This window comes from Scyliorhinus torazame, chromosome 10, assembly GCF_047496885.1.
Source record: "Scyliorhinus torazame isolate Kashiwa2021f chromosome 10, sScyTor2.1, whole genome shotgun sequence".
In the NCBI taxonomy this organism is placed as follows: domain Eukaryota; kingdom Metazoa; phylum Chordata; class Chondrichthyes; order Carcharhiniformes; family Scyliorhinidae; genus Scyliorhinus; species Scyliorhinus torazame.
In genome coordinates this window covers 176,680,746-176,695,124 of record NC_092716.1, presented here as the reverse complement: position 1 = coordinate 176,695,124, position 14,379 = coordinate 176,680,746, and the positions used below count along the sequence as shown (strand labels likewise).

Below are 14,379 nucleotides of genomic sequence, written 5' to 3'. Positions count from 1 at the left end.
CGGTAGGATGCAATTTGCCGACCTGTGTGTGGTATGGGGGGGGGGGGGGGGGGGAGGGATGTCACTGTGAGAGCAGGTTGTGAATTGACTTAGCCAGGGGCTGGCGGTGTGAGGGGAGGGTGTGGATTAACTCTCAACCAATGGGTGGCGCTTTGAGGGGAGGGTGTGAATTGACTCCCAGCCGATGGGATGTGAGGGTGTTAATTGACTCCCAGCCGGAGGGTGGCGTTGTAAAGGGAGCGTGTTAATTGACTCCCAGACGGTGGGTGGCGTTGTAAAAGGAGGGTGTTTATTGACTCCGGGGAGGGGGGGAGGGTTTTTTTTTTTGAATGGACTCCCAGCCGTTGGGTGGCGGTGTGAGGGGAGGGTGAAACGGTTACCAGTGTCTGTCATGTTTCGATCGGGACTGCGTTAATGGTTGGTCACAGTTTGAATTTAGCATTTGCTCTGGTTTATGAGCCAGCCTGAGCCTGGGAGAGAGAAACAGTTGCTGCAGAGAGTGGGTCTGTGTGAGTTCAATTCTTTGTGTGGTGATTGCTGCCATGGATGTGCGTAGCCCTGCACTGAGCCAGTCTGAATGCCCCTGTGTATACTTGTGTGATCTTCAGTTCTGTCGCTTCATTCAGAAACTGTTTATCATAGTTATCTTTGGTGTGTGTTTATTTCTATATTTAATGGTAAGGAGTACATTTTATGGGGCAAACGGGCAAAAAATGTGGGTGTTGGTAATCTGAAATTAAAACAGAAAATACTTTTTTTCCCCGATTGTCAGCATCCGCAATAGAACATAGAGTGCAGAAGGAGGCCATTCGGCCCATCGAGACTGCACCGATCCATTTAAACCCTCACTTCCACCCTATCCCCATAACACAATAACCTCTCCTATCCTTTTTGGTCACTAAGGGCAATTTAGCATAGCCAATCCACCTAACCTGCACGTCTTTGGACTGTGGGAGGAAACCGGAGCACCCGGAGGAAACCCATGCAGACACGGGGAGAACGTGCAGACTCCGCACAGACAGTGACCCAGCGGGGAATCGAACCTGGGACCCTGGCGCTGTGAAGCTACAGTGCTATCCACTTGTGCTATCGTGCTGCCCAAAATAATTTTCCTTTATTTTAACATTTCAGGTCTGTAGTCTGCTGAATGGCTACAGACCTGAAACCTGAACTGTTTCCTCCTCTACAGTTGCAGCTGGGTGTTTACAGCACATTTTCTGGTGAGTTGTGTTGCTCGAGATATCTGTAACCTCTAATGACCCAATAAGTCACTGGGTAGGCAGAAATATGGGGTAGATGTTACAATTAGATCAGCCATGATATTTTTGAATGGTGGAGCAGGCTCCTAATTTCTGTTCCTAATTTGAGCTGGCTGCAAGATGATAAACTTGTCAATGAAACTTTGGAACGACGTAAACCCTCTGTGGCAATTATCTATGGTAAGAAGTCTTACAACACCAGGTTAAAGTCCAACTGGTTTGTTTCAAATCACTAGCTTTCGGAGCACTGCTCCTTCACCTGAGGAAGGAGCAGTGCTCTGAAAGCTAGTGATTTGAAACAAACCTGTTGGACTTTAACCTGGTATTGTTAGATTTCTTACTGGCATCTCCACATCTTGGTTAAAGAAGTAATGGGAAGCTACTTTGTTAAACCGAGTAGTTTTAATTGGTTAAACTGTGGCAGCATATTTTTGTTATCCAGCCTTAATTTTCCTATATGACACATGGTTTTATGTGTGCATGCTATGGTTGCTTTGTGTAATGTCTGGGGAGTCTGTGTGGATTGACCCCCAGTTTTTCTTTCTATTTATTATACCCTCCTGATGGATTAATGTAGTGGTTTCTGTGCTTTCCACAGTAGCATTGTCTGGACAGTTTGAATGTTGCGATGGATCGCAACCCATCCCCACCACCAAGTGATGAGAGCGATGAAGAGACGACCAGAGTCGATGCAATAGGAAACACAGTCTACAGCAAACACTGGTTGTTCAGTACGCTCATGCGGCTGATTGAGGTAACATCTACATCCTTTGCTTGTGTGGGGTATGCAAAAATGGACCCATTTTAAAATGACTAATGCAGATTTGACCAGTTACATTTGGACCATTTGTATCCACTGGAAACTCAGATGGCAGATGAATTGAATGATCCTTGACTCAACTGGAAATTGTAAAGCTGTGGGTTAAAGTCTTGGTGTGTGCTGAACCACCTAACCTTAAGTGGTGTGGGGATGTGGGTAGAAGGGGAATGTCAGCTAGAGTTCATGCTGCAGTTCAATGTCGAGTAATCCTTGAGAAAAGGGGATGTGTGTGTGACTGAATTACCATGACAGTAATGTCCTACAGATTGAGGAGCCGATTGGTAGGAAGCATATCAAGGCAATGCAGAGGTTGCAAATGCAATTGAACCATATATATGAGATATCATTGCTTATGTGTCCCCAGGCACAAAGTTTTTATTATAGCTGCAGGTTTTTACCAGGGTATATAGCATGGAAGGGTATGCATAACGTATAGCTGAATTTTATGGGGGACGCAAAATATATTAACTGTTTTGTCTTCTCAGCTTGTCTCTCCAGAAGGTGAAGATACAGAAGTGTCTGATTCCAGAGCAGAGACAGAGCTGGATGAAGATCTGGAGAATGAGATTTGTAAAGTATGGGACATGTCAATGGATGAGGTAACCATAGGGCTCAGTGGAGACCTTGAATATGATGGTGATGGTTATCTGTTGGAAATAGGTGATGCTATTCCAACTATTATGTCCCAAATCTCAAAATCCCGTTGCTATTTGCTGTTCTCTCTGTTAATTCCATTCGCTGGCTCTGAACTCTTATCACTGCAGTGACAAAGCAAAATTAGATAATTTACTCTGTAGGTAAATAAGAATATCGCTTACTCTGATGCTTCTGATTTTTCTCTACTTACTGTTGCTTCACTTCCCCAGGGAAGGTTCAAGTGAGATGAGCAACTTCACCAGTCACTTATTTTCCCTCTTGCACTGTAGTACGGCGCATTGAAAACCCAGAAGAACTCTTCATTGTGTTACGACCCCCTGGGCTAATGTGCAGTCAATTCTAGCCCCACTTGATCCAGAGTTGCAACAGAATTTAAATTAATAAATAATTCTTAGAAAAACACCCAAAGGTCCTTGGCTGACCAAAAACTACAGTCATCAGGTTTGTAAATTTAAATGCTATTTTATTAATAACAATTACGATAATTAAATATGCAGTAAATACAACATGTTAACTATTATCTAATTCCTAACCCCCTCTTTAACTGCCCCCCATCTTTTATACACACAAGACAAACAAACACGGAAAAAGAGGGAGTTAAAAATAATGATAAAAGGATAAGAGTCTTTCAGCGGGATTCTCCGACCCCCTGCCGGGTGGGAGAATCGCCGGGGGTCAGTGTGAATCCCGCCCCCGCCACCCTTCCAATTCTTCCGCCCCCCCAAAAAACCGGCCTGGCATGAGTCACGCCGCCCGCCTTGGAGAATGGCGGGGTCCGACTTCCGGTTGCAGCTATGCTGAGCTAAGTCACACGTTCGGCAGCTCCCGCCAGAAACTGACTTTTGGGCTCTTTTTAGGGGCCCCAGCGGCATTTGTTCGACGGTTCCCAGTGTGGGAAGGTGACAGTACAATTTCCCCGGCACTGTATGGATTGGACCAGGATTGGAGCGGTGAAAAAAGTAATTCTGGTGCAGCGAAAAGTGCGAGGGAGGAAAGCCAAAATGGCGGCGGGTGGAGACCAGGCAGCGTGGGCGCAGTGGTCGCAAGAGCAGCAAGAGTTTCTCAAGCGCTGCTTCACGGAATTGAAAGCAGAGCTGCTGGAGCCGATGAAGGCTTTGATCGACAAGCTGGTTGAGACCCAGAAGGCCCAAGGGGCGGCGATCCGGGAGGTGCGGCAAAAAGCCTTGGAGATTGAGGACAAGATATTGGGCCTGGCGGTGAAGGTCGAGGTGCTGCGTAAGAAATGGCAGGAGAAGTTCGAGGACATGGAGAATCAGTCGAGGAGGAAGAACCTGCGGATTCTGGGTCTCCCAGAGGGAGTGGAGGGGTCGGATGCTGGAGCATATGTGGTCACGAAGCTGAACATGTTGATGGGCGCGGGTGCCTTCCCGAGGCCCCTGGAGCTGGATGGGGCCCACCGAGTCCTGGCGAGGAGGCCTAAGTCTAACGAGTCGCCGCGGGCGGTATTGGTGCGGTTCCACCGCTTGGTGGACAGGGAGTGTGTCCTAAGATGGGCAAAAAAGGAGAGGAGCAGCAGGTGGGAAAATGCAGAGGTCCGTACATACCAGGACTGGAGCGCGGAGGTGGCCAAGAAGAACATAGAACATTACAGCACAGTACAGGCCCTTCAGCCCTCTATGTTGGGCCAGGTACAATCGGGCTAAGGCGGTTCTGCATCGGAAGGGGGTGAAATTCGGGATGCTGCAGCCGGCGCAACTGTGGGTCACGTTTAAGGACTGGCACCATTACTTTGAGACGCCGGAGGAGGCGTGGACCTTTATTCAGGCCGAAAAGTTGGACACGGACTGAGGGTCGGTTGTGAGGGTAGGTCGTGGGGGACTACTGTGGTTACTGTGCTTTGGGGGACGTTCTGTTCTGTTCTGTATTGTTTCCTTGGGTGCTGGGTGGGGTAGGGTGAAATGGTTCGAAGTGGGGGTTTTGAGAGAGTGTGGGCGTCGGTGGTTGGAAGGACGGGGCCCCGTTGGGGGGAGGGGAGATGGGAGGCCCGAAGTGGGGGAGCTGGGATTAGGCCGCAAAAGGGAGCTGCGCCAGCGAGGGCGGGGCCTGTTTGATGGAAAGCGCGGGCTTTTTCCCATGCTAGGGAATGAAGGAGGCGGGGCCGGAAGGGAAGGGCGGTGTTGGAGAGGAGCTGATGGACAGGAGGGGGAGGAGGGGAGGGGGGGGGGGGCAGAGCACCACACTGGGGGGTTGATGGAGTGGCCGGGGTCAGCAGGAGTCAGCTGACTTATGGGAGTGCTATGGGGGGAGCAACGCAGCTAGGGGGGGTCCTAGTTTGGAGGGGGGAGGAGGGGAGGGGAGGGGGGAACTGGGATGCTGCTGCATTGGCCAAAGGGGAGCTCGGAGAGAGAGTCGGGGGCGGGGGTCTGCCGCTGGGGGGGAATGGAGAGTGCGGGAGGCACGGGCACGTGGCTGGCCTAGAAAAGGGAATGGCTAATCGGCAGGGGGGGGGCGGTAAGCCCCCTGATCCGGCTGATAGCTTGGAATGTGAGAGGCCTGAACGGGCCGGTCAAGAGGGCCCGTGTGTTCGCGCACCTGAAGGGACTAAAGGCAGATGTGGTTATGCTCCAGGAGACACTGCTTGATTAGGGATAGTCACTCTGGAAAGACATTGCTTGATTAGGGATAGTCAGCACGGATTTGTGAGGGGTAGGTCTTGCCTTACAAGTCTTATTGAATTCTTTGAGGAGGTGACCAAGCATGTGGATGAAGGTAAAGCAGTGGATGTAGTGTACATGGATTTTAGTAAGGCATTTGATAAGGTTCCCCATGGTAGGCTTATGCAGAAAGTAAGGAGGCATGGGATAGTGGGAAATTTGGCCAGTTGGATAACGAACTGGCTAACCGATAGAAGTCAGAGAGTGGTGGTGGATGGTAAATATTCAGCCTGGATCCCAGTTACCATGGCGTACCGCAGGGATCAGTTCTGGGTCCTCTGCTGTTTGTGATTTTCATTAATGACTTGGATGAGGGAGTTGAAGGGTGGGTCAGTAAATTTGCAGACGATACGAAGATTGGTGGAGTTGTGGATAGTGAGGAGGGCTGTTGTCGGCTGCAAAGAGACATAGATAGGATGCAGAGCTGGGCTGAGAAGTGGCAGATGGAGTTTAACCCTGAAAAGTGTGAGGTTGTCCATTTTGGAAGGACAAATATGAATGCGGAATACAGGGTTAACGGTAGAGTTCTTGGCAATGTGGAGGAGCAGAGAGATCTTGGGGTCTATGTTCATACATCTTTGAAAGTTGCCACTCAAGTGGATAGAGCTGTGAAGAAGGCCTATGGTGTGCTCGCGTTCATTAACAGAGGGATTGAATTTAAGAGCCGTGAGGTGATGATGCAGCTGTACAAAACTTTGGTAAGGCCACATTTGGAGTACTGTGTACAGTTCTGGTCGCCTCATTTTAGGAAGGATGTGGAAGCTTTGGAAAAGGTGCAAAGAAGATTTACCAGGATGTTGCCTGGAATGGAGAGTAAGTCTTACGAGGAAAGGTTGAGGGTGCTAGGCCTTTTCTCATTAGAACGGAGAAGGATGAGGGGCGACTTGATAGAGGTTTATAAGATGATCAGGGGAATAGATAGAGTAGACAGTCAGAGACTTTTTCCCCGGGTGGAACAAACCATTACAAGGGGACATAAATTTAAGGTGAAAGGTGGAAGATATAGGAGGGATATCAGAGGTAGGTTCTTTACCCAGAGAGTAGGGGGGGCATGGAATGCACTGCCTGTGGAAGTAGTTGAGTCGGAAACATTAGTGACCTTCATGCAGCTATTGGATAGGTACATGGATTACGGTAAAATGATATAGTGTAGATTTATTTGTTCTTAAGGGCAGCACGGTAGCATTGTGGATAGCACAATGCTTCACAGCTCCAGGGTCCCAGGTTCGATTCCGGCTTGGGTCACTGTCTGTGCGGAGTCTGCACGTCCTCCCCGTGTCTGCGTGGGTTTCCTCCGGATGCTCCGGTTTCCTCCCACAGTCCAAAGATGTGCAGGTTAGGTGAATTGGCCAATGATAAATTGCCCTTAATGTCCAAAATTGCCCTTGGTGTTGGGTGGAGGTGTTGAGTTTGGGTAGGGTGCTCTTTCCAGGAGCCGGTGCAGGCTCAAAGGGCCGAATGGCCTCCTTCTGCACTGTAAATTCAATGATAATCTACGATTAATCTAGGACAAAGGTTTGGCACAACATCGTGGGCCGAAGGGCCTGTTCTGTGCTGTATTTTCTATGTTCTATGAGACGTATTTGAGGGTGGCAGATCAGGTTAGGCTGAGAAAGGCGTGGGTAGGGCAGGTTTTCCACTCTGGGTTGGATGCAAAGAATCGAGGGGTGCCGATTTTGGTGGGGAAGCGGGTGTCGTTTGAGGCGCTGATCATCGTGGCAGACAATGGAGGTAGGTATGTGATGGTGAGTGGTAAGCTGCAGGGGGTGCAGGTGGTATTAGTGAATGTATATGCCCCGAATTGGGACGATGCCGGATTTATGCGGCACATGTTGGGCCGTATTCCGGACCTGGAGGCATGGAGCTTGATAATGGGGGGGGACTTCAACACGGTACTGGATCCAGCATTGGACCGCTCCAGGTCCAGGACGGGTAAGAGGCCGGCGGCGGCCAAGGTGCTGAGGGGCTTTATGGACCCAGCTGGGAGGAGTGGACCCATGGAGGTTTGTCAGGCCGGGGGCCAGAGAATTTTCTTTTTTTCCCCACGTCCATAAAGCCTACTCCCGGATAGACTTCTTTGTTATGAGCAGGACACTAATCCCAAGGGTGGAGGACACGGAGTATTCGGCCATAGCCATCTCAGACCATGCCCCGCATTGGGTGGAACTGGAGCTAGGGGAGGAGAGGGACCAGTGCCCGCTGTGGCGCCTGGATGTGGGCTTGCTGGCGGATGAGGAGGTGAGCGGGCGGATCCGGGGGTGCATTGAAAGCTATCTAGAGGCTAATGATAATGGGAGGTGCAGGTGGGGGTGGTCTGGGAGGCGCTGAAGGTGGTGATTAGGGGAGAGCTAATCTCCACTAGGGCCCACAAGGAGAAGAAGGAGAGGGAGAGATTGGGAAGATTTTAAGGGTGGATAGGAGGTATGCAGAGGTCCCCGAGGAGGGACTACTCGAGGAGCGATGAAGCCTCTAGGCCGAGTTCGACCTGTTGACCACCAAGAAGGCAGAGGTGCAGTGGAGGAAAGCGCAAGGGGCGGTGTATGAGTACGGGGAGAAGGCTAGCCGGATGTTGGCACACCAGCTTCGGAAGCGGGAGGCAGCGAGGGAGATTGGGGGAGTTAGGGACAAAGGGGGGAACACGGTGCGGAGTGCGGTGGGAATAAATGGGGTATTTAGAGACTTTTATGAGGGGCTGTATAGGTCTGAGCCCCCGACGGAGGAGGGGGGGGGGGGGGGATGCATCGATTTTTGGATAGGCTGAGGTTCCCGAGGGTGGAGGAGGAGCAGGTGGCTGGGCTTTGGGCACCGGTAGGGCTGGAGGAGCTGACTAAGGGGCTGGGGAGTATGCAGGCGGGGAAGGCACCGGGGCCAGATGGGTTCCCGGTGGAATTTTACCAGAAGTACATGGACCTGCTGGGCCCTGTATTAGTGAGGACTTTCAATGAGGTGAGGGGGGGGGCCTACCCCCGACGATGTCCAGGGCGCTGATCTTGAAGCGGGACAGGACCCATTACAAGTGTGGGTCGTATAGGCCAATCTCTCTCCTCAACGTGGATGCAAAGCTGTTAGCGAAGGTGTTGGCTACCAGAATTGAGGACTGTGTCCCGGGGGTGATTCACGAGGACCAGACGGGTTATGTTAAGGGAAGGCAGCTGAATACCAATGTGCGGAGGCTCCTTAACGTAATCATGATGCCTGCAGTGGAGGGGGAAGCGGAGATAGTGGCGGCGATGGATGTGGAGAAGTCCTTCGATAGGGTGGAGTGGGGGTATCTTTGGGAAGTGTTGAGGTGGTTTGGGTTCGGGGAGGGGTTCATTAGTTGGGTTAGGCTACTTTACGAAGCCCCGGTGGCGAGTGTGGCCCCGAATCGGAGGAGGTCGGAATACTTTCGGCAGTACTGGGGGACGAGGCAGGGGTGCCCCATATCCCCCTTGCTATTTGCATTGGCAATTGAGCCTTTGTCTATGGCTCTAAGGGAGTCCAGGAACTGGAGGGGGCTAGTCCAGGGAGGGGAGGAACACCGGGTATCGTTGTATGCCGATGACCTGTTACTGTATGTGGCGGACCCAGTGGGAGGGATGCCGGAGGTGATGGTGAGGTAGAGGCTTCGGCTTGGTCCCCAATCCGGGAGAACCATCGGTTGTCCCGGGGAGAATGGATGGAGAGTTCCTGAGCTGGCACAGGGCAGGAATTAGAAGGATGGGGTCCTGTTTTTAGATGGGATGTTTGCGAGCCTTGAAGTGCTGGAGGAAAAATTTGGGCTTCCAGCACTCAGGATCCAGGATAGGGTGCTCTCGGGGGTGTGGGTTGGAGGGGGCAGGGTCTTGGCGATCCACCAGGAGATGCAGGAGGAAGAGGAGACCTCTATGGGGGAGCTAAAGGGTAAATGGGAGGAGGAGCTTCCTCCTCTTGCGCCAGGCTTAGCCTGATACAATTTAAGGTTCTTCACAGAGCGCATATGACAGGATCAAGGCTGAGCAGATTCTTTGGGGTGGAAGACAGGTGTGGGAGGTGCTCGGGGAGCCCAGCAAATCACACCCACATGTTCTGGGCGTGCCCGGCGCTGGATGGGTTCTGGAGGGGTATTGCGAGGATGGTGTGAAAGGTGGTGAACGTCCGGGTTAAGCCCAGCTGGGGGTTAGCACTATTTGGGGTATCGGACGAACCGGGAGTGCAGGAGGCGAAAGAGGCCGGTATTCTGGCCTTTGCGTCCCTGGTAGCCCGGCGGAGGATTCTGCTACAGTGGAAGGATGCGAGGCCCCCAAGCGTGGAAGCCTAGATCAGCGACATGGCAGGGTTCATTAAATTGGAGAGGGTAAAATTTGCCTTGAGAGGGTCTGTGCAAGGGTTCTTCAGGCGGAGCATTAGGAGGTGGTCAGCAGCAGCAGCAACCCGGAGGGGGGGGGGGGGGGGGGGGGGTGTACTTTGTGTTTTCTACTGTGTTTATTACTGCTTAATGGGGTGTTTGTATATTGGGGGAATTCGTGAGGTAGTTGGAAGATGTTTATTTATGTGTTCTTTGTTTTTCTTTTTTCTGTGAGGGGGGCGGGGTTGTTGAAAATATGAAGACATTTGAATAAAAATATTTTTTTAAAAAAGAGAATGGCGGGGTCTGGAGCGACTCAATGGGCGCCGGGGCGCCCGAATTTTACGGCCCGCGATGGGCCGAAGTCCCGCCCGTCTGTAGCTGGTCCTGCCAGCGTAAATTAGAATAGGTCCCTTACCGGCGGGACCTGGCGGCGCGGGCGGGCTCCAGGGTTCCTGGGGGGTCGCGGGGGGGATCTGGCCCCGGAAGGTGCTCCCACGGTGGCCAGTACGCGCTGGCGCTCCCTCGCATGCACCGACTCGCGCCGGCCGGCGGAGGCCCTTCGGCGCCGGTTGGCGTGGCGCCAAGCCCCTATCCCGCCGGCCGGTGGGGCGCCAACCACTCCGGGGCGGGCCTAGCCCCTGAAGGTGCGGAGAATTCCGCACCTTTGGGGCGGCCCGACGCCGAAGTGGTTCACGCCACTCTGTCCCACCGGGACCCCCCGCGCCCCCCGGGTAGGGGAGAATCCCGCCCCTGGTTTCAGATGGTTGACTTCTAACACCCCTTCCTTTAATCTAGGCTTTCAGTTCGAGGTTTCTGCTTTCAGTTTGTAATAGTTTTCACTGTAGATTCATTCAGGTTCTCTTTAGTTTCAGAAATGCAGTTGCTATGCAGCTTTTCTGGAGAACAAGAGAGAGCAGTTTCTTTCCTCTGAGCGTCCAGGACCCCACTGTCCTTTCCGTGGTTCTCTGAAAATAATCTCACTCGGGTCGGACCCAATCACTGCCTGTTACCAGGCAGAATACGGTATTTTGGCCAATTCATTGGCCACCGAACCGAGTCCTACCGATCTCTCGGGTGTCAAAATGTCTTGAGTTCTGCTGATCAAAGGGCTAGCACAATGTTGCTGTCTTGTAACTTTTGAATTCCTCACTTCCTCTGCTTGACTTAAAGATGTATGTCCATTAAACATCCATGGCAAAAATAAAGAAAGGGGAAATAAGGGAATCAACTGAAGGGCCCTTACAACTGAGAAGACTCTCTGCTCTGGAGTAATAGTATGTAAATTTTGTTTTGCAGTAATAGATTCACAGTTTATATTCTGAAAGAACTGATGCTTGTCAGGTCATGTTCTCTAAGATGTGAGTGATTGGTGCCTGTGAGATGAAGAGATTTTGTGATTGTTGCTACACAAGCCTATCCCTTTGAGCTACACGGTCACCGTACTTGACCCTATGAGATGTATCACTGTTCTCTATGAGGTGCATTGTCACTGTCCCCTGACTCGGATGAATGTCACCATTGTCTGCTGATTAAACTTTAGTTTTGTGTTGCAGGATGTTGCTGTATTTCTGCAGGAATTCAATGCTACAGACATTTTGTTAGGGATCATTGGTAAATCCAAGTGTCCCCGACTAACGGTGAGTGAAAGATGCATTAAGTGAGGGGTTACTTGTAATGTTATGCATTCCTGTCCAGCCAGATGTATGGTAGTCTCAATACTTTGGGTTGTTGGTAGAGTGTGACCTGTCAATCAAATTTCTCCAGCCTAGGTATCTAATTTTAGAATATCGCCGGCAATCATATCTAATTTGTAATAATGCTTTCCCAGATACGAGTATTCGATTGTTTATATCTTCCAGCGATTGGGCATAGCAAGCTTCTGGTTTTTAATATGATGTGGTTCCCCTCTCGCTTATTTATGACCAAATAATTGGCTGGTGCCCAACTAGCAGTTAGTTTATGTTCCAGATCAAAAAGAACTCTGATTGTCCCTGATTATGGAGACATCTGCCTGGATGGTTTCTACTGACATGAGTTGAACATCTTTCCCAATTATCTGTTCTGTAGCTCTGTGGGGAAAATAGTTATGAGCAGAACAACAACGTTAGAATATATGTTAAAAGGTGGTGTATTTCACTCTGAAAATACTTTCCCATGCCACATTTCTGCTGCTGGTTTGCTCAACTGCACTCTTACTCCACCTTCAATGCTCTAGTCCCCAATAAAATCTTTTTCTCTTATCTCCTCTCATACCAGCTCTGGGTTGATCTTAACCCGGAGACTCACCTTCTGCCTCCTTTGACCTTATTTGCTCTAAATACCACACAACCACCCCTCCTGGTCTCCATATTGGTTGATATTGTTAATGGTTCCATCTTCAAATATTGTCATCATCCCTCCCCTCAAAAAACAAAATTCTTGACCTTACCATGCTTGCAAACTACTGTCCCATCGTAAACCTTCCTTTCCTCTTAAAAGTCATTTATTGTGTTGATGCTTCCTAAATCCATGTCAATCTTTCCCAGAACTCCATTTATGAATCTCTCCAATCAGGTTTCTGCCCATACCACAGGTCTAAAAGGGCTCTTACCAAAGTCACAAGTGTAACTGTAACTCTGTGTAACTTTAACAAAGATAAATTAACCTCCCCTCATCTTGTCCTGTTGCCCACCTGGGTGGGACTGCGCTTAGCCTGGTGTCATTTTGATCATAAGGCTAAGCATATCCAGAGTATCACCTGCAATGGCCTGTCTTTCTCTTCCTGCATTCATTCAAAAGCATAGCATTAGTTTTCGCATGCACGCTATGACATTCAGCTCTATCTCGACATTACTTCTCTTTCTACTCCACTGTTGCTAAATTATCTGACTGCTTATCTGACATCCAGTACTGGATGAGCATAAATTCCCTCTGATTGAATATTGGGATGATGGAAGCTATTGTTTTTGGTCCCCTCCAACAAAGCCCATTCCCTAACTACCAATTCCATCCCTCTCCCTGGCAACAGTCTGGAACTAAACCAGACCGTTCACAACCTTAGTGTTCATTTCTGTAACATTGCCCTATTTGGCCTCTGCCTCAACTTCTACTGCTGAAACCCTCATCATGCCATTGTCACCTCTCGACTTAACTATTTTGTTGCTGTCATTGCCTGTCCTCCCACATTCTACTATCTATAAATCCAACAGTCTGCTGCCTTTGTCTTAACATGCAGCAAGCCCCATTTACCTGTCACCCCTGTGATCACTGAACTTCATCTCTCTGTCTGTGTACCTCTTTCTTCCATTATGACACTCCCTAAAATCTAGCTCTTTGATCAAGCTTTTGGTCATCTGACCTTGCATCTCCTTATGTGGCTCGGTGTCATATTTTGTTTTATAATGCTCCTTTGAAGCGCCTTGGGAGTTTTATTACGCTTAGGGTGCCATATAAATCTGTTTTGTTGTAATGTTCAAAACTGTTTAAACTAAACATACATCACTCACAATAGTATTTCTATGGAGTAGACTCCGAGGAAAAAAACAGTGCTGTGTTAAGAATGAGCTGTATAATTATCTCACTGGGAATGGAATTAATGCTCATGATCACATTCTGCACAGGACAGTGTTTTCTGTGTTTCTGGAGATGAGTATTACCTGAGTTTAAAAAAATAATTTTTGGCGATTGGAGAGCATTTATACAAAAATTTAACTCAGGAAAAAAATGGCAGGGCAGAATTCACACTGGGATAGTGTGAAAATAGCTAAGGAAGGAGAGACCGTCAGCTAAATAGTAATTTCTCATTCCATGTTTTCCTTCTGCAAAAATGTTGTGGAATTGCTGATAAAGTTTCTTGTTTTTCGAGGTTAGGAGATTTGCGTTGGTATCCTGGGAAACATGGCTTGTTACAAGGAGACCTGCCAGTCAATCACTAATAACAACAATCTTGTGTGAGTACTGGAACACGTTCCATGCTGTGTATTGTTGCATCAAGCATGAGCAAAAGCATTAACTCCCATCCTCAGTGAGCCTGGTGCAATGGATTTTGGAGCAAACTAAATAAAACAGAATTCTCTTCTGTTTTCTGTTTACTCTGATGATCTCCCCTGCTGCCCTACAAATGGAACAGTGTGTGATAGCATGAGCAGGCCAAACATAGTTGAGATTTCAATGATCAGTAATGCACCAGATGCTTCATCTCACATCAAAAAAGCAATCCCTTGTAACTTCCAACAATCACAAAAAGCTTGTGAAATTTTAGAATTGATGTTTTAAATGATTTATGGTCTCCATGTAGCCGCTTTCTATGTGTAGTTTATCACCAAAATGTTCCTTCTACTTTCTAGATAGAATCAGTTAACAAATAAACCCTGCTATTTCTAATTGAAGGGTAAAGTAGAAAGCGCATTAACCTGGATCTATTTCTTGTGTGGCTGACGGGCCGATGTGAAGTGAAGTTTTCTGTGATGTAGCTGACCTGTGAAAATTGTATTCAAAGCCCCCAAAAGTGATCAGAAGTGTGAAAGCTCTCTATAAACATTATTAGTTGTTTCAGTGCATGATATCTGTCAAACAGATGTGTGGGAAATTTTAAAATATCCAAACAGGTGTAGACAAAAGCCCCTGAGACAGGTTTGCAATTTTGCTCCAGCTGTAGATCATGTCAGATAATTGTGATAT

The 14,379-nt window shown here is 49.1% G+C and overlaps 1 protein-coding gene across 5 annotated transcripts in view; it reads left to right on the top strand.

The window, feature by feature from the left end:
* Window positions 1–334: 334 nt before the first annotated feature.
* Window positions 335–14,379, top strand: part of saal1 (serum amyloid A-like 1) — a 35,640-nt gene continuing 21,595 nt past the window's right edge. For 2 of the 5 annotated variants that reach the window (XM_072518977.1, XM_072518978.1), the window contains exons 1-4: window positions 1,861–2,013; window positions 2,565–2,678; window positions 11,274–11,357; window positions 13,570–13,649. In XM_072518977.1, the coding sequence (XP_072375078.1) occupies window positions 1,888–2,013; window positions 2,565–2,678; window positions 11,274–11,357; window positions 13,570–13,649 (404 nt within the window). In that variant the 5' untranslated portion in view covers window positions 1,861–1,887. Of the gene's footprint in view, window positions 510–1,857; window positions 2,014–2,564; window positions 2,679–11,273; window positions 11,358–13,569; window positions 13,650–14,379 lie in introns of those variants that run through there. The other 3 variants (XM_072518981.1, XM_072518979.1, XM_072518980.1) reach the window with 3 other exon arrangements.